Below are 18,620 nucleotides of genomic sequence, written 5' to 3' on the forward strand. Positions count from 1 at the left end.
TAAACTGGCAACTTTACACCGGCCTTTTAAATTTTAGTCTGCACTTCTAGCCCATTTCCCTAATCTATCAAGATCATTTGAATTTTATTTCTCTCACCCAATTATGCATCATCATGAAATCTGATAATCTTTCCTCTACAGGTAGTCCTCACTTAACAACCATTCATTCAGTGACAGTTTGGACTTACAGTGGTGCTGAGAAAAACCGACTTACAACCGTTCCTCAAACTTATGATCATCGCAGAGTCCCTGCAGTCACATGATCGCAATTTGGGTGCTTGGCAACTGGTTTGCATTTATGACCATCGCAGCATCACTTCGTCACGCAATCACCATTTTCGACATTCCCAGTCGGCTTCCAGCAAGCAAAATCAATCGGGAACCGCATGATTCCCTTAACAACCACGTGGCTTGCTTAATGCCCACAGTGTTTTGCTTAATGACTGCCACAAAAAAGGTCATAAAATCAGGTCAGATTCATTTAATGACCGCTTCACTTAGCAACTGAAATTCTGGTCCCAATTGTGGTCATTAAGTGAGGACTACCTGTACTTCATCCAAGTCATTAATAATATAACCTTTTACTTCTCCTCTACCACTCCTTCTTCTCCTTCTCCTTCTCCTTCTCCTTCTCCTGTTAGGGTTTAGCATTTTACACAACTCTTTAGATAACGATTCAATCAATTTTGCATATCCAGCACATGACTTAAGCCAGTACTAGAGGTAAGCTTAACCTAGGAATGCAGATATTTCATCTCAGAGGATTGTCCCCGATGACAATGCGAGAGATCCACATCAAGGGCATCAACCTTGGTTTGAATGTGCACATCCTGGTGAACCATGGTTTGTTTAACTACAGTCGAATGCAGAATTGGCATCCCATCCTTTCATTCAGTTCCAAGAAAGCCATTAGAAGGACACACACACACAAGCACACACGCAGGGAAAGGGCTTTCTCAGATGGAAAAAGAGCGGTCAGCCACAGTGGTCTCAGGAGCACCCTTCTCATCCCTAAGGCTGAAACTGGAAGAAAGAGAGGGCCAAACTTTTAAGGGTCAGCCACCCACTCTTTTCAGGCAAATGGCAATTGCAGCAGAGGCAGAGGGACTGGAGCCTTTTGTAAAATGTTATATAACAATGAAAGTAAAATCTGCAGAAGGCATGTAAAAGAAGAAGAAAAAAACATACTTTAAGGTTTTTTTAAAAGGTGGGAAAGGAGGATAAAATCAGAAAAATCACCAATCGAACTGATTTATAAAATCATTCATAATTCCAGACATTTAAAATCAGAACTCAGATTCCAGAAACTACACCCTTGCTCATTTTGAATCAGTGGACTTTGGCTTTCAAAATCAACGCAGTTATGTTTTTTCCCTGCTGATCCATTTCTGTGAATTTTCTGAGAGTGGACTCCTGCTATTTCTTTGAAGGCGAGGAGTGGGCTGTTCATAAAACAAGATCCTTCACCCTTTTAGCCTGGCAAGGAGATGGTGCACCTTCCTTTTGCTGCCCTGAAAGAGCGCAACCGAGTTGCCATGGGGCACCAGGAACGCCAGAAGACACAGGCAACTGGAAACGCTTGCTGAACCAAACCAAGGTCACGCCATCTTGCTAGCATCCTGCATCCCAGAATGACTCCTGAAACTCATAAGCCAGCTCTGAAGATTAAGAACCACAACGCTGTAGCCAAAGCTGTAGATCACAGTGTCTCCCATTCAAATCTCACCTCACTGCAAACCTCAGATAGATTCTCCCTCTCTGACTAGATTCACCATCATACTAAACCATGGTTTGTTGAATAATGGTTTTTGAATCATCAGCCGTGGGCTAGGTTCACTCGCGATGCTAAATCTGTTGGCAAAGCAAAACCATTCTTACCACCAGAATGTGTTTTCTGCATCTTGGCATCTCATCCAGCTGATGAGGAAAAAAACAACACCACAATTTTGCTAGTGCAAACACTGGGCTGCGTCTTTGCTCTAACATGGCCAGATAACCAGAAGGATCAGAGTTCAGAAGGATGAGGCACTGGGTTCAAGGAGTCGGTGTGGGTGCCTGCTTCTCTGCCCCATCCGTTCACACAAAAGCCCTTTAAAAAAAATGGATGCGCAAATATGGGATTTGATTCAGACCTTTCCTTAACTCCAGCTCTCATTTCCTACTAAACGTCCGCCTGGGCTGGCTAAGCGTTTCCTCTCCAGCTGGGTTTCAAGAGCATTTCCACGTACTTTCCCCTTGAACCCCCGCAGCAGACCATCCACACGGCTCCTAAATCACCCACCACGTCCAGATGCGGTCAAAGTCGCCTTGGGTCAGCCGCTCTTCACGTCTTGCAGCAAGCACACGCGCACACGGGAAGTGTGCTGAGAAGGCTTCCTTGGGACTTGCCAGGGTCCCACCACTGCCCCTGCTTTCCACCGACAGCTTTTCAAAAAGGGTAATAACGTGGCTGGGAGGGGAGGGAGTCAGAGTCCCCCTGAGCAACAGACGGGGGCAGGATTTCCTACCACTCGATCGCCGAATGAGTTGTCTCCCTTAGCCCTGGCAAGGAGTGGGTTAACCCTAAACTGGGCTGATTAAGATTTGCTTCTTAGAAATAATGGGGGGGGGAGGGGGAGAGGAGGGGGACCTGTCCTTCCTGTAAACTGCCGATTTGAGAAATGCCAATTCTGGAATAACTCAGCATTCCCACCAAGCGACCTTTGGGGTCCTGGATATTATTTCACAAGCCTTGTGAAATCTGATATTCCGTAATTTCCCCCACCGCCACCCCCAGGGGCCACGGCTTTTCGCTCCCCTGCATTTAAGCTACTAGATGCTCAGAGGCCCACGAATCAAGACACACACACACACACACACCCGCAAAGAGTCCAGCCAAGCAGCATCCAAGTTCCTAGCAAGTGTCCACAGACGCCGCCCAGGGAGAGACTTCAACCAAACACCACAAAAAGAGAGCTGGGTTGGTGGGATCGGGGGGAACCAAGCGTCCAAGACCAGCCGTAATCAACCCCCTCCAAACAAACACCTGAATTTATCCCCCCCCCCTTAAGAAAACAGGAAAAAAGCAGCGACTCGTGTTGACAGCGGGCGCTCTGCACGCACAGTCAGCCTGGAGACGGGCTTCGCGGTAGCTGCCGCTTTGCCCGACGAAAAGACCCTCTCTTTTTCCCATCTCCTGATCAAGCAGCCCCGGCAAGGAAGGGTTTGGCCTCCCCCGGAGACACTTCGCCCCTCCTCGCCAGGGTCCCGAGAGTCACTGACAAAGAACAGCCTCATTTAATCGCAACCCATTTCCAGGAAAGTGGACCCCAGATTTCAGGAGGTCGCCAGGATTTCAGGCATTATGAGTTTATCTCCAATTTAGATAACCCCAACATTGGAATGAGCTGGGAACTGGCCAGGGGTCCCAACTCAGTCGGCCTCCGGCTCAGCCTCGTTTTTCCACAGGGACCGGGAGGAAACACAGCCGCTCAAGGGGACGCATCCACGGGTTTTCTGCTGTCCCCGCCCCGACCCTCCGAGGCTGGTGCAAGAGGGAGGCTGGCAAAGAAAGCTTTCCCGCGGCCGCGAGGCGTCTGGCGAAGGGCGGGGAGAGACCCCTTCCGCAGAGGCCTCTGCCCAGGCGCGCGGAGGGAGCAGCCAGCCCGGGCACGCCGAGCGGGCCACCACGCCCGGCCCGGCCCGGCCCTCGCCGCTGCCCGTCCGCCGTCCGCCGCATCCCAGCGGAGAGAGGCAAGGAGGACGGGCGGCTGGGCAGTCCCCGCGCCCACCTTTACGCACAGAGGCGAGCTCCCCGGGAGAGGGGAGCAGGTTCACCTTCAAACGGCCCCTTCGGAAGGATCGGGGTTTACTTGGGGAGCGGGGGGAGATGTCCCCCCGCCCCTCAGCCCCCCCGCCGCCTAGAGAGGGCCAGTCCCCGCGTCTCAGTAACCAGCCACAACTGGGACAGGGCGCCAAGGGGCGGCGGGAGCAATCTTTTCGCCCCTGCAACTTCCCTCCCTTCGGCCCAGCTCAGCGCCAAATCCCAAAGCGGCCGTGGAAATGGGCGGCCCCTCCGGGCACATGTTCCGGTGTGTGCGGGGAAGGCTGTTGCATAAACACCCGCGCGACACCCGGGGCTCGGCTTTCCACGCGCCTCGCTGCAGGTCGGCTGCCTTAGCCAATAGCTGGCAGGGGCTCGGCGGCGGCTGGGGCGACACCCGCCCCGCTTCGCTGCACAGCGCTCCCTCCCCGAAGGGGATCGGCGGCTCCGCGGCGACCGGCTGCGACGGGGCTTGGGAAAAGCCAGGGCCGCTCCGGAGCCGGCCCGGCGCACGCTCCTGCCCAGCCGCCCCCGGTTGAAAGGCGCTCGTTCGGGGGAGGCATCCGGAGGCGCGGTGCAAAGCGCGCTCGCCCAAGGAGAGCCGGTCCTTCGAGGCGGGCCGGTTCAGCTGCTGCGCAATCGGTTCCTGTCTGGGGGGGTCGGGGGCCGCTGGGCACAGCCTGAAGCCCGAAAGTGAGAGGGGGGGCGACTGGAAGCCCGCCCGCCCGCCGGCCACAAAGAGCCGCCCGCTTTCCCTTTTCGCAGAGGAGACGGGCGGAAAGTAGAGCTGCTCCGTCTTCGGAAGGAACGGGGCGCCGCGGCGTCGCCAGGCTGCCTTCCCTGCTCGCCTTGGGCAAGTGGAGTTGGGGGAGAAGGTCGCCAGCCTCGCCTAACCCCACCGCCGCCCTCTCGGCCGACCTCGCCCCCTCGGCAAGCCTCCCTCCCGCGCCCCCCCCCACTTCCAATCCGACACGCGCGCGCACTTAAGCCCCCTTACCTGGTCACTAAAAGCCACTGTATCCACATTGTCACGTCTGCGATCCCAGAAATCGGGGGGTGGGGGGTGTCAAATCTTCACAGCCCCAGCCATGCGCCTTACCGGGGAGGGGGGGCGCAGGAGACGGGAGAGCGGGCGGCAAGCGGGAAGAGAGCGCGCGCGAGCCAGGCGATCCGGAGCAGAGCGCGGGGGGTCGCCGCCGCCGCTGAAGCCGGCAGGCAGAGAGAGGGCGACCCCCGCCCCCGAAGCGACGAAGTTTTCCCGGGCGGGCGGGCGGGGAAGGAGGAGGGAGGCAGGTTACCGGAGGCACCGCTCTGCCCGGTCCCCCCCCAGCTGGGGGGAGAGAGCCTCCCCCCGGCAGCCCCCGACGGTCATGGAAAGGCGGCGAGCGGCCGGCGGGGTGCTCCTGGCGGGCGAGGGGTCGGCCGCGGGGCGCCTGGGGTCAGCCGGGCCGCCTCCGCAGTGGCGGCGGCGGCGGCGGCGGCATCCAGGCGGCGCCCGATCGCCGGTCCGTTCGCCAGCCTCGGCCGCACGGTCCGCTCCGCTCCGCTCCGCTCCGCTCCGCTCGCTCGCTCGCTCGCTCGCTCGGCAGCTGCGCCGCTGCAGCCTCGCCGAGTCGCTGCCTGGCTGGCTGGCTGGCTGGCTCCGACGCTGCCGACGCCGCGTGGTCCAGCCCCGCCTGACGTCACCCCCAGGAGCTCGGGGGGGCATGAACCCCGTTATCGCCCCCCCCCCGCTGGCGGTGGGGCGGAGGAAGGGGCAGCCTCGGGGGCGCGGGGCCGCCGGGAAGCTGCCCGGAGGGTTCCGTCGGGCCGCGTGGGATAGACTGCCCCTGGCTGTGGAAGCGTTCCACTCCAGGCCCCAACCTTCCCAGCCAGCTGGCCTTGGGGGGGGGGGGAGCAGGGCTCCAAAGGGAGGTTTTAGCCATCGCTTTTCAAGAAGCCCAGAAGCCGCCTCTGAAGCCTGCCCGCCCCCCCCCCGCCCCCCCCGTCCTTCTTCATGTTGGGACAGGCTGCTTATGACCCTGGCATTTCCATGGTGCTAAATAAGATCTGTTTTCCAAAGCCTATTTCTAGTGGCAGTGAGTTCCATACCTTAACTGGGACGACTTTTTTTTTCTGGCTGCCCGCTGCCCCATTTAGATAGGGAGGTCGTGGGGCATCCATTCCCCACAGGGGCTATGTCCACACAACACACCGAACGCCAAACTGGCCACCACCAACTTTAGCTTAATACTTCTTTCTCAACCAGCCCGTGTGCTTAGTTCTACGTACCTCAGTTGACTCTAGAAAAACGATTTATTTTTTTAAAAAAACCCAAAAAGGTGTTAAACTGTTTCAGTTAAAATGGACAGATGCCCCCCCCCCATCCCATAGTATTGACCTCTGGGGTTCCTCAGCATCTATAATTATTTCCCAGACCCTTGTCAAATCCCTGCTTTGAGGATTGCCAACGTTTCGGCTGGCCTTTGCAGCTGTGCTTTCGTAGAAAAACTCGGGGGTTGGCCATTCTCCTGCCAGATCCATAGATCTCCTAAAGGTATTCTTAATGGCACCGAAGCAGCTGTAGGATGGTAGTTTTGCTGTGGGAGAGAGGCTTAAAATTTGGAGGTGGGGAGAGAAGGGGGAACCTATTTTAGACTGATCCAAAATCTGAAGTTTTATAACAGCCTATGTGCTGGGCTAAAACAGGGCTTATTTAAAGTACGGCTTGCCTATCAAGCCACGATGGTGGGGCACATCTGTTGCTCCGGCTGCCCAGATCTTGGGCTAACAGCTCAGTGTGATGTCATCTGACACTGACATTTGATTAATGCTAAATTAATTTAATGCAGCTAATATGATTGAGGTCTCCCCATGTCATTGAATAATTGCCCCCTTCATTCTCACTAAAACTGGCAATCTGGTGGCCACTTTGAGAGGGCTGGGAGTGGGGGGGGGGGCGGCACGTGAAAGCTTTTATCACGAGGTCGACATGAAGTCTTCAAAAGTTGCCAGTTATTTTGGGGGATGGAGAAGGTGAGAAAAACAAAAGGGGGAAAAAATTGTGACATCAGGAACTGCAACTATATCCGGTCCAAGCCCACCATCCTTTAAGTGTGGGGCAACCAATTTAGTATTCTTGTTTGGTCGTCCTTTAATCCTAAACTCAGCTCTGTGCCTAATTTTTGATAGTCTAGATCAGTGTTTTTCAAACTTGGCAACTTTAAGATGCCAGCTGGGGGATTCTGGGGGTTGGAGTCCACCCATCTTAAAGTTGCCAAGTTTGAAAAACACTGATCTAGTGGGTATCTTGCTTCATTCTGGTTACTTGTACCAGAGAAACTCAAAGGTTTGCAGATTTTTGGGGTGTGCCATGTTGGGTAGTCTCAGCAAAAAAATATTATTCTGCTATTGATGTTGCCTCTCTCTCTCTTTTTCTCTCTCTCTCTCTGTTTATGGAGCTACAAAAAGCAAAGATTGCTTTGATACTTCTTTAAAGAAAAGTTTGAACAAAATAGGAGAGGCAGTAGAAAAATCCTTAGGGCAAACGCATACACACTCCGAGAGAAATGGAGTATTTGAGCTAACCAATAAATAAAACCAGGTAGAAAGTCAAAAGACCATCTACAAATTAACTGCAAGGGCTTGTTCAACCTAATTCTCAAAATTGTTATTTAAGATTGAAAAAGTAACCAACATTGAAGAGTATTTTTTTGGGGGGGGGGCAGGTAAGTTTGCTTCTGTGCAGTTTAATATCCCTATCCTCTGCCTATCCTCTCAGAAATACAGCTTACTGTCCTTCAAAGCATAGCATAAATAATGTAAAATGTAAGAAACAAATCAGCGCTTCCTAAGTTTATTTTATATATCAGAACAGGCCAAGGAGTTTTACTGCGATTTTTCTGTGTTCCTGTGTATACAAATACTTTTTTTTCTTCATCCCAATATGATCCCAATATCTGCCAGCCCTTTTGGAAAGGCACAGTGCCGGGCAACCCCCGCTTAAATTCTCTCTCCCTGTTTAGCAACTTTCCTTTTCATTTTTAATATTTTGAGGGGGGGAAAGGTTCATCCAAGCCCTTTTCCACGGTGGGGAATCTTCCCATATTGATATTCACCCTTCTCTCACACACTTCTGAAGCCAAATCTGGGCTGCCCCTTACGAAAGCCTTTTCTGTCGGCTTTTGGGCCAGCAAATATCTGCACCAAGTCCTTGAGGGCTGTAAACCATGGCTTATGCCTCTGCCCAATGTGTCAGCCAGTTTTTGTGGCTTGCTCAACAAACAGTGGCTTAATGATGCGTGACCCCTGCCTGGAACACATTGCCCAAAGTCCCGGCTTGCTTATTTAAACTACGGCTGGCTGGGTTGAGGCAATATGCTCAGCCATAATAAACCGTGGTTTGCAAGCCACCGTGGAAGGGCTTGCAAAGATACGTCATAGCTTAGAGCAGGACATGAAAACAGCTGTCTTGCAGCTGGTCTTTATGTCTAAGGCAATACACAAGGAAGAGGCATTTAGAGAAGAACAAGGGAGTAAGACAAGTATGGGTGGATTCACAAGACCAGCTTAATCCGCTCTGTTATAACTGCAGCAGCCCCCTTGAGGTTTAACAGGTTGTGTGAACTCAGGTTGCTGGTTTAGTTTCGACTGAATGGAGTGGACAAGCCAGAGAAATTCAATCACCAACATCACATTCCACAAACCCAGCCTTGGAGCATCCTCAAGAGATTTAGGATGCTCAGGAGGAGGGAGGTTAGTAAATTAGTGCAGAGACCTATTTTGTTCCCTTTTACTGTACTTCAGTTCTTCAAAGCCTGAAGTGTCAGGAGGTCGCAAGATGACAAACTTAACACCTTGTGTCTCCAATGAACTGTGCTAAATATTTAAATATTTGCTTACATCAAATGTTCCTGATGAATCACTGTTCTTTTGCCACCGATTCCAGTTCTTTGCTAGAAATTTTTGGGGCGTTGGCTGTGTCGCCCCGACTCCTCTGAGAAAGGGGTGGTTTTCACAGCCCAGACTGAGCCTAAAGCACCCATTTGCACCAAGAGTTTATTGCAGGGCACAAAACCCAGGCTTAAGGAACACGGAGAAAAGATTTCGGGTGCCTTGGACTGTTGTGTGCACGGTGTCAAAACCGATGCCGTAGAAAACGCAGACACTCACAGCTAACTTTAAAGGGAAGAAGAAACCCACACAAAGTCATTCTTGTCCACATCATTTTCTACTTGAGAGGGGTCTCTCCATCTTTGCAGATAGACTGCCTCAAAGCAAGGAGGTTCTAACTCACAGAGCAAAGGTTACCTTCCCTCTCAAAGGTTTACTGGGCAGAGGCCTCCCAGCTGAGTCTGCCCACTCTCCTAGGCGAAACTGTTTTGAGGGTTAGGATGGATTTTGTCGCTGTGGTTTATGAGCTACAGCTGTTACTCAGCGTATCGTGTGAAGCCAGCCAATTGGGGTTTGTTTTGTATCACGGTCAGAACAAACCACAGCTTCCCAGCCAGCAGGCCATCTCTTAGATGCACTTCCTAAAACTACCCATGGGCGGATCTTCCAAAGCTACACCAAGCATATCTGGTGGCAGGGAGTTACATGGTTCGTAAACCACGGCTTTGAGAGTTGGGAGAACACAGGAAGAGGTCTTCAGTCTTTTCTCTTTACTGCTCCTACTGGCAACAAGTAGGAGAGGAGAACCGTGCGGTGTTGTTGCTTAGTAGTCATGGTGGCCCCCATCCTCAACGTACCTTGGGAACTTGGGTGGAGGACCCAAGTTAATTAGAGGCCAGGACTAATGAAATTCTCCACCCAGCTTCCATGAAGAGAAGCATGGAGGATGGTGGTAGCCACCATTCATGGTGGTCGCAGCAATGGGACTGAGAAAGTCAAATGGGGCATCACATTCCATCTGGATGCCTTGTCTTGGGATTCAGCTGAAGGGTGGAAAGACAAGGGGGCTTCTGACAGGCGTGAGGAGGCTGCACGCCGGCATCCCCCTTTTTGTCATCACCGAGAGGTTGTCTGGCTTGAAGGGGGTGGATAAATCGTGTCACAAAGCAAGTGGAAGACCAGCCCCCTCCAGCTGGGAAAGGTTCTCCTTTGTTCTTTTTTCCCCCTTCAAAATAAGATCTGAAACAAGTTCTCTTTCATCAAACGCAATGAGAGCCGATGAACAGAAATACCACAGGTCCCCGTTTCTTCAAGGCCTTGTCTTGAAGAGATCCAATCAGCTTCTCCCAGCGGAGTTGAGATCAACATCCTTTTCTAGCAGGTAGGAAAAACAGAAGAGGATGTCAATCAGCTGCACTTGTCTGGGGCTCTTGAAGGAGTCCATTTGGTCTGTCCTCTGCATCTAGATGCTTTTGGTTCATTCTTGCTCCTTCATCTGGACCTTCCCAGCTTGGCCTCACTTTCCTACCTCCTTATGTTCCCTGAACTTGACTTGACTTGACTTACTCCTCTTTGAACCTATGCAGACAATGGAATTAATAAGGGTGCAAGTGTGCTAGACTGTAAGAAACATGTTGTAGATGTCCCGAAGTAAGTCCATCTGTTTCCTCAAAGGTGCAAACTAGGAATAAAAAAGGGATGGTCCCGTTCCTCAGAACTTTTGATCCTGGGTGGATCTCCAAGGCTCATAGAATCATCAGGGTTGGAAGGGACCTCGGAGGTCTTCTAGTCCAAGCCCCTGCCCAAGGCAGGAGGCCTCATACCATCTCGGACGCATGGTTGTCCAATCTTTTCTTGGGCGGTGACAAATTTGGCAAACAAATAAATAAATAAAATAAATAAATAAAAAATAAAATAAAATAAATAAAACCTCCAGCAATGGAGCACCCCGGTTCTGTTGGACACTGGAGAGAAGTTGTCCTTCAAAGAGACATTGCAATGAGATTGGCTCCTCTTTTTTAATCCCTTGATCCACCACTTGATCACATCTGGACACGTGCCAAAGCCATCACTGTTGAAGTAGGTCGCTTGGACAAGGTCATTCGGGGTTTCATGGAAGGGGAATGATTTGTCTCGGTAAGTCAACACAACTTGTCAAGGCAATCCTCACAACTGTGGTACGCTTGTCCTCAGAAAGAGCAAGCGACCCAAATCAGGACAGCGCTTAACCTGTTTGTAACTAGCAGAGGAGTGGATGTCCACCTGCAATTCTCCTGTTCCTCTGCCACGGCCTGCCCTTCGCTCCTCTGCCCCCAGGTTTCAGCTCTTCCAGGAGAATTTCTAAAGTGGTCACAAAACTGCAGACTCCAGATATCTGAAGGGGGTGGGAAAACAGTGGACACTTTCCTCAGCCTTGGGACATGATGGTGGTCCAACAATGTGGAGAGGACGTCAGGGAATACGACAGTCCGAAGCCGGGGAGAAATCAAGACGAGGAGAAGCTGACCTCTGAAATGCCAGGGTAGAAGCCCTGGGTGCCGCGGTCCAAAGTGGCATGGAAGTTGTGATGTCTAATGTGGCAGAAAAGGAGAAGCGATGAACAGGAGAGGAACTCAAAGGGAGCTTCCGTCTTGCATCCACCCCCTTCTTTTCCCCAACCCTGTCTAGCTGTTGGCCTGTGGCCACCTCAAGACCCCAGCGAGTCTCAGCCAGGAAGGAGTTGTGCGTTGTGTTCCAGATACAGAGGCAGTCCGGTTTGCTAAACATCGCTGTTGTTGTGTGCTGGCATCCAGAGAAGACGGTGCTTATGAGGACAACTCGTTATTCCAGCACCCCTGAGCAAACATCTCATCAACATACATCATTCAGGGCCATGAGATGCTGAGAGGGAGGGAGGGGGGGGAGGGGGGAGGGAGGACGGGCCGCCGCACACGTTGCAGCTGGTTTCTGCCTGAGCATGTAAGTGCCGAGGGACCATGCGGCTGATTTACACCCCTGCCACACGCAACCGAGCGTATTCTGGGTGCAAATGAATCACCCCTGCTCCACGGGATAATTCAGCACGGCGTTGTCAACGAGAAGGCCCAGAGCAGGGGCCGTCCGGCTCCCTCAATTCACCTTCTGTAATAGCTGTTGGAGATGTCAGGGAGAAGCACAGCAGCCTCACCTGCTCTGCACTGCACCCAAAAAACTGAAGGGAGGTTAGGGAAGCAGAATCCTCCGTGAGGCTGAGATAGATAAACCACGGGTGTCACCCCAGGCCCAACAGCGTCACTGTGACTTCGAGGGGCACCTGGATCCATTCTGTGCCATGACATTGAACCGTGATGCAAATGCCATAATTCATGGGGCCTGCACAATGGCATCGCAGCAGTGCCGTGGCCCTGCACAACGGTGTCGCAAATGGACCCACCCTCGGGCCCCTCGGCGTAATGATGTCACACACTGCCCGATGTCATGATTACGGACACGTATCTTGAAGCAAGGGCTGCGACTTCCTGCCCTTGCCTGGCCTAGGGTGTTGGGTGAGCCTAGCCCCTGTCGACTAGATCATCCAGGCGCTGCACACGAATGAACCGAGGGTGAAGATGCCAAAGAGGGACACATGAATCTTCGGGGACAAACGGAGGCTAACAAGGGGGCTGACCGACGCAAGCCTTGCAGTTTCCTTCCCAGGGGGTCCAAGCTGCAGGTGCACACAGTCCAAGTGTTTTACCTGCCACAGCTACGGAGGCCCCCAATTGTACCCGGGTTTCGGCTTTCGGAAAGCATGAGGTTGCCCAATCGACAGCGTTCTCTTTTCTGGCTCCAGCGCCAGCACTGCATCTTCGCTCCAACCTGCCAGCTTGTTTTGCTGCGTCTCCTGCCAAGTTTCTTGCTGGACCACCTGGCAGAGCAGCCCACGGCACTCTGGCCTGCGCAAGGCTCCCAGGCTGCTCATTAGCCCCAGCTGTGGCTCTTAATCGCCTACGGCGCGCCCGCTCCGAGGGGAAGCCTTCGCCGGCTGAGCCAGCGCTTTCCTTCCCCCTCTTCCCCAAGTCCTTGGACCGCCTTTTTCGATGCAGCAGAATCTTTACGTGTTAAGACCATATACCGATCTCGGCGCCTCCACCCCTTTTGGCTCTCACACGTGCGAGGGAATGCCCGAACGGAGCGCCTGGCCCACGGCTGGGTTCGCGTGCCCGTCAAGGAAGACCGCGCGAATGCATTTTGGGGTGGCTTAGTGCCGTCTGCTTGGCTGAGCGTTCAGTGCAGAGTGCGGACCCCGAAATTGGATCCGTCCCATAACCAATTTCACCACTTCCCGCTCTGCCTTCCAAGGCTGCCAGCCACTCAAAGCCATAACGATGCCGGACGCAACCAACTTCTCTCTCTCTTAAAAAGCCCCTCTTAAAAATACAACGGTTGGCAAAGGCTTAAAAACATACTTCTTGTCTAAGTCAGACTGCAACAGGGGAAGTCTCTCGGTGGACTGGAGAGCGGCAGGCAGGATGGGAAGATTATCATTCCTCCTCCGTAATCCGGGGGCTGCCGCTAAGAAGTCCCTGTTTCTTGTCACCATCAGTCATGACTTGTTCCGAAGTGGGTCACAGAGAAAGATCTCAGGAGCCAGGCAAGATGGGGGAGGAGGAGACCACTGCAGGATACCCCGAGCCCCAGAAAATTTAGGCATTTAGCACTGAACTGAGCCCCAGAGAAGTTGTGGCAAAAATGTGACACTTTTCTGTGACATCACTCCCGTGTATTTGGGACTGCAGCTGCTTCCCAAACACTTGGAACTGAGACTTGGTAGAGCGTAGCCCAGTGCTTCTCACCCTTGGCCCCTTTAAGACGGGTGGACTCCAATTCCCAGAATTCCCCAGCCAGCATGCAGTCTGGGGAATTCTGGGAGTTGAAGTCCACCCGTCATAAAGGGGCCAAGGGTGAGAAACACTGACATAGTCCACCCAAAACTGGTGGGGTCTCTTCTTCCCGAGGTATGCCAGGGTGCACACCTGAGCAGAGATTCCTGCAGAGTTGCAACAGGTATCCTCCTGCAGATAATTTTCATCAGGAATGTGCAAATGACACAAGCGGTGTTCAAACAGAGATATCACAAAACCATCTACTCTTAGAGATGCCACCTGGAGGGAGGCAAGGGCAGAGCAGTGACTCACACAGAGACATAACCAAGATGTATAGGCATGTACCGGAGTGTGTGTACACATATACACATGTTTGTATACAGGCAGTCCTTGCTTAGCGACCACAGTTGGGGCTGGCAACTTTGTCGTTAAGCGAAGCGGTCTCTAAGTGAAACCACAACTGTGCTTAGGATCTGACTTCAGCTTTCCTTCACTTTACAGACCTGTGAAGGTTGTCAGCGAGGATTGGCCGCAGAGTTACTTTTTCATCGCCATTGTAACTCTGAAGGGTTGCCAAACAAGGCAGTCACTAAACAGGACTACCTGTACATACACACACACACACACATTTTGATCAAACATTGGATTTTAATCAAGATTAGCGGAGAATGCAGCGGAGAAATCAGTACAGCGTATCTCCCTCATTTTTTCCTCACAGCCTCCGAGCAGATGCAAAATGTCTATCTCCCTCATTGCTAAAGTAATCTCCAGATTTCCTGGTCGGGGCCGGACAAACTTCCATTCCATTCCGGCCTCTCCCCGCCTCGCCCACGACCTCCAAATTGGAAAGTTGCTAATCCTGCACGGCATCATTTCTCCAAAGAGCTACATTTGCCCGAAGACTGGAACCTTTGTCTCTCCTTTTTCCCCATGAATACCCCGCCCTGTTCTAGTCCACCGGGTTGCACCCCCTCTGTAACCTTTTGTCCCCCCCCCCAAATGTGGGTGCTCGGGGAAAGTTGCCAGTCCCGGTTTTGCCACCCCTCCATCGTGCCCTTGACAGAAGCGTCTCCTAATTTGCTTGTGGGTGGGAATGAAAGATGCTGTCCTGGATACGGTTACTAAGGAGCATCTTAGGACGGCTCTGCAATCAAAGGAGGTCAGGCTCCAGTGTTGTTTGCCTCCCTGAGAGCGATTTCTCCTTATGGAAGCAGAGGAATTTCAAAACAGCACTGTCATTTTGGAGAGCCTGAATTTGTCCCTTCTCTTCCGCCCGGCGAGGAGAGCAGATCCCTTTATTACCTCTAAATGCAAAATAGAGCCTCCGTGTAGACGAGCAGTCCACCGTGAAATGGAGACCGGTGAACCAGAATCACGTGCGTTGGATCCTCACCTCTGCAGGGGTACCCAGACCGCTTTGAAGGAGGAATGCAAGAACAGCTCCTTAAATATCACCTTAGCCCAGGAGAAGAGAAGGGGGTGAGGAAGGAACTCAAGACTGCCCTGCCTTGATGCTCTTTAGTATTGGAAGTAAGAGGGAGAATCTCCATCAGGTTGTCAAGGCTGTGTCATTATAACTTAGAAGAGTGTTTCTCCACCTCAGCAACTTGAAGATGTGTGGACTTCAATTCCTAGGATTCAGGCTGGCTGGGGAATTCTGGGAGCTGAAGTTCACACCACTTCAAGTTGCCGAGGCTGAGAAACAGTGCCTGTCCCTTTCCATGAATTGTGACCTTTGTTTTTTAACAAAGCAACCTTTGTAAACAGCTCCTTATGTCCCTTATTAGGAAAGCTCTGCCATATAAAAGATGAAGTCCGGTAATGTCCCATTTGGCCTTCTCTGTCACACTGAGAGCTAGCAACTTGAACAATCTGCTTTAAAAAAAAAAAAAGCTAATCTCCTATTCCTGATCTCGTGCTGAGCTGATAGGGGTACCAGCCACTCCAAAAATTATTTCCAGAAACTGGAAACAAAAAGGACCTGCAGGAAAAAATCTTTTTTTGATGCCCTTCCTGGGTTGAACGAGAGCTCACAGGGGAACAAATCATGGCAATACCAAATGCAAATTTCCTAAAGTTCTCTCTCTTTTTCAATTCAATTACAAATATTTGAAAGGGGTATGAAGTTTTGGGCCAGCTGCAAAATGTTGCATCTGTCCTCTCGCAACCTGAAAATGCACCTAAATGCCATCCGGCATGGCCTCTACAGCTTTGCCTTTCTAAACCTCCCCGTGGCATCCAAAAAAAAAAAAAATTAGGATGTTCAAGAAGCTCTAAAGCAGCTGGTCCAAAGAACTTCCCTGGGCAGATGGGAAAGATCGATTGCAAGCATTTGGAAGTGTTCTGCAATGCTTTTCAGCACTTTCCCACCTCTGCTTGGTAGGTTTCTATTTAATAAGTTTTATCCAGCCTGGGTTGCAGACTTGTAATAACAAACTTGAATACAAAACTTTTCCATCCGCATGGGAAGTTGTGTTTCCCATCCCTCTCTGCATGTTTTTTCCATCCCTCAAGCACGCAATCAGGGCTAATGAAAAAGTGGGATTCAATCATCCCCAGGACTCACTCACTCACTCACTCACTCCTTCCTTCCTTCCTTCCTTCCTTCCTTCCTTCCTTCATTCATTCATTCATTCATTCATTCATTCCACCTTCTAACCTTACTGTCTGGGATTTCTTTCGGCAGAAAATCTCATTTCTCTTCCAACTGGGCCTAAAGGCCTCTCAAGAGTCAATCATCATTTGTGGGATATTGCGGACTCCTTCCCCGAATTACTGGAGACTACCAGTCACCCAGACCCCAGATATTAAGCTCAATTTCACAGCTCTCGGAGACAATGGAAAGAAAGGGTTGAGTGCCACACAACACACCTTGAGATTTATTTATGTGGCTGGAAGGAGATGCTCAGCAGACACACCTTTCCCCCTCCTGCCCTAACGCCGTGGCTTGTTTTCATCCCTCCGTGTGAATGATATATTTCCATCTGGGATTAAAGTCCCCCCACCCGAACGGCCCTCACATCGCCAAACAGTGTCTTTCCTCTTCCCAGGGAGTCCACCTAAGCCCACACCCCGTTTCAGCAGCTGGAAAAGGATAGGGAATTTTAAGAGCCCCTCTTCTTGCACAGGGAATTCCCTGGTTTTGCACAGCATCCTAAACCAGTGCTTCTCAACTCTGGCAACTTGAAGACGTGTGGACTTCAACTCCCAGAATTCCCCAGCCAGCCTTCCTAGGCTAACACTTTCGCTCTTTCATTAGTTTCTGCCTTCAAGGCAGTGGTCTCACTGGGGGAGGCAACAGCTTTCCGCTCTTTGAACAATGTTCTGTAGGGGATTGGGGCCATAGAATAGTTGTGCTCAAGTCAACTCCCTTAAGGCAGCTCCCAACCAAGAAGGGAAGATGCTCACCATTCAGCGCACGGGGGGGAAAAGGAGAATTGGGTTGCAGAATCTTGGAAATTTCCTGCTTTTATTAGTGAATGCATCAAAGCAGAGCCTCCTCGGTGCCTTTGATCTTCTTCCTAACTCAGTCGTGGTTTAACGGGGACGATGCGAATCGCTTAGCTGATCACCACCAAAAGTCCCTCTGTTCTTCTTCTGCAATATTTTGGAGATGTCCGCTTCCATTCCCAGCGGATTCCATCCATTCTGCTGAAAAGTGCCATTGTGCCTTGGAGGGACGATCGTGGGGGGATCTGAAGCCCCAAACACACCAACCGGTGGTATCTCTGAATGAATCATTTTGCCTGAGCGTGCCACTTTCCAGTCAGCTCCCCGGTTGTCAGAGTGAGTCACGCAGAAACGAGGAACGGATATTTCTGAAGACTGATCTTGCCTCCTTCCTCCCTGCGCTCCCTAATTAAACATGTCAGGGGATCAGAGTCAAATGAAGTGGGGAAAGTGTGCTTTAATTTGCAGCTGTTTGGGGAAAGGGGCAGATCAGATTGAACACCAGACTGCCGAGGTCCACGGTCCCTCCACTGAAAACTTTCCGGAGTGTGTATCCTTGAAGTGGGCAGTGTGTGTCCAGTGTCCCAGGTCTAACAAGTTCAGGGAACACAAAGGCAGCAGGAACAATTAGAGCCCGGTCATGGTTCAAACCGGTCCATCCATCCTGATGAGAAGGCCTAACGCTCACCAAGAACAAGCTCAGAAGTCCAGTGAGCAAGCTGGAGCAAAATTCGGATACTCATGGGTCAACGCAACTTTGTCAGTCTTCTGCCCGAAACTCAGGGCAGCAGAGGCCTCCATCCAAATTCACGCCGGGCCTTTGAGCTCTGAAAGCACGGTCTACTCTTGGCTGCAGAATACGCCTTGACTTCTCAGGAACCCAACCCTGAAGCCTTGCGTTCCGGTCCCGTCATGTTTCTTGCTCCACTTCCCACAGACGTTGCCCTTCTGAGGGGCTTCAGGGCTGGAAGGAACTTCTGGATCAGGTGCCCGGTCCAAAGAGGAGGAAGAAAGTGGTGCTTTCCTTGAGTCCCAAGCGCCCAAGCTGGGTGGAGAAGGCCACCGGTGGGATCAGCTGAACATTGGACTGGTCACTGAGCTTGTCATTGCCTCCGTTTCAGAGTTATCCTTCACAATCAGCCTGGTTGGCACAGGATTGGGAACTTGGTGGATGCAGTGTGTTGTTGTCCCGGCACCCGCTGTGCCAACTGAGCCATCGCATTACGCTCTCCGGTTGAGCATCAGATTTCACATGACCACAGCAACTGTGTTTCGTTTACCCAGGTTCAGAATCCAGCGCGTTTGGGGAACTGAAGCCGGCATCTTCTACCGATGGGCCTGTTCGCTCCCCACCCATCGCAGGGGTTCCGTCAGGCTGAGCCTCGGATTCAGTTTGACAAATGAGGACTCGGCATGCGCCGAGGGGAAAACAATGCTCTCCTTCCTCGGGAAAGCCATTTTTACAACTTGCGTAACCTTCAGTACCTCCCCTGTCTCTGCACCTGGTATTTATCAAGGCGGGGGATCACCTAGCCCTCTCACACCGGAGTGCTTGGCTCTAATCATTGTTTTACTTCATCTCTTCCCGTGGAGAAGGGGAGTCTGCCGTTCAGGCGTTCCAATTTTCACCGGGTGGAATATCCCTGCATTAC

General features: G+C 51.8%; 1 protein-coding gene across 1 annotated transcript in view; it reads right to left on the reverse strand.

Moving 5' to 3' along the window:
* AJAP1 (adherens junctions associated protein 1) overlaps positions 1-5,213 on the reverse strand; it is a 79,226-nt gene extending 74,013 nt beyond the window's left edge. Inside the window, exon 1 of the mRNA XM_063317722.1 lies at positions 4,800-5,213. Coding sequence (XP_063173792.1) covers positions 4,800-4,828 — 29 coding nt within the window. The 5' untranslated portion in view covers positions 4,829-5,213. The remainder of the gene's footprint in view (positions 1-4,799) is intronic.
* Between the last annotated feature and the right edge of the window lie 13,407 nt (positions 5,214-18,620).

The sequence above is a fragment of the Candoia aspera genome, chromosome 18, assembly GCF_035149785.1.
Source record: "Candoia aspera isolate rCanAsp1 chromosome 18, rCanAsp1.hap2, whole genome shotgun sequence".
Lineage (NCBI taxonomy): Eukaryota > Metazoa > Chordata > Lepidosauria > Squamata > Boidae > Candoia > Candoia aspera.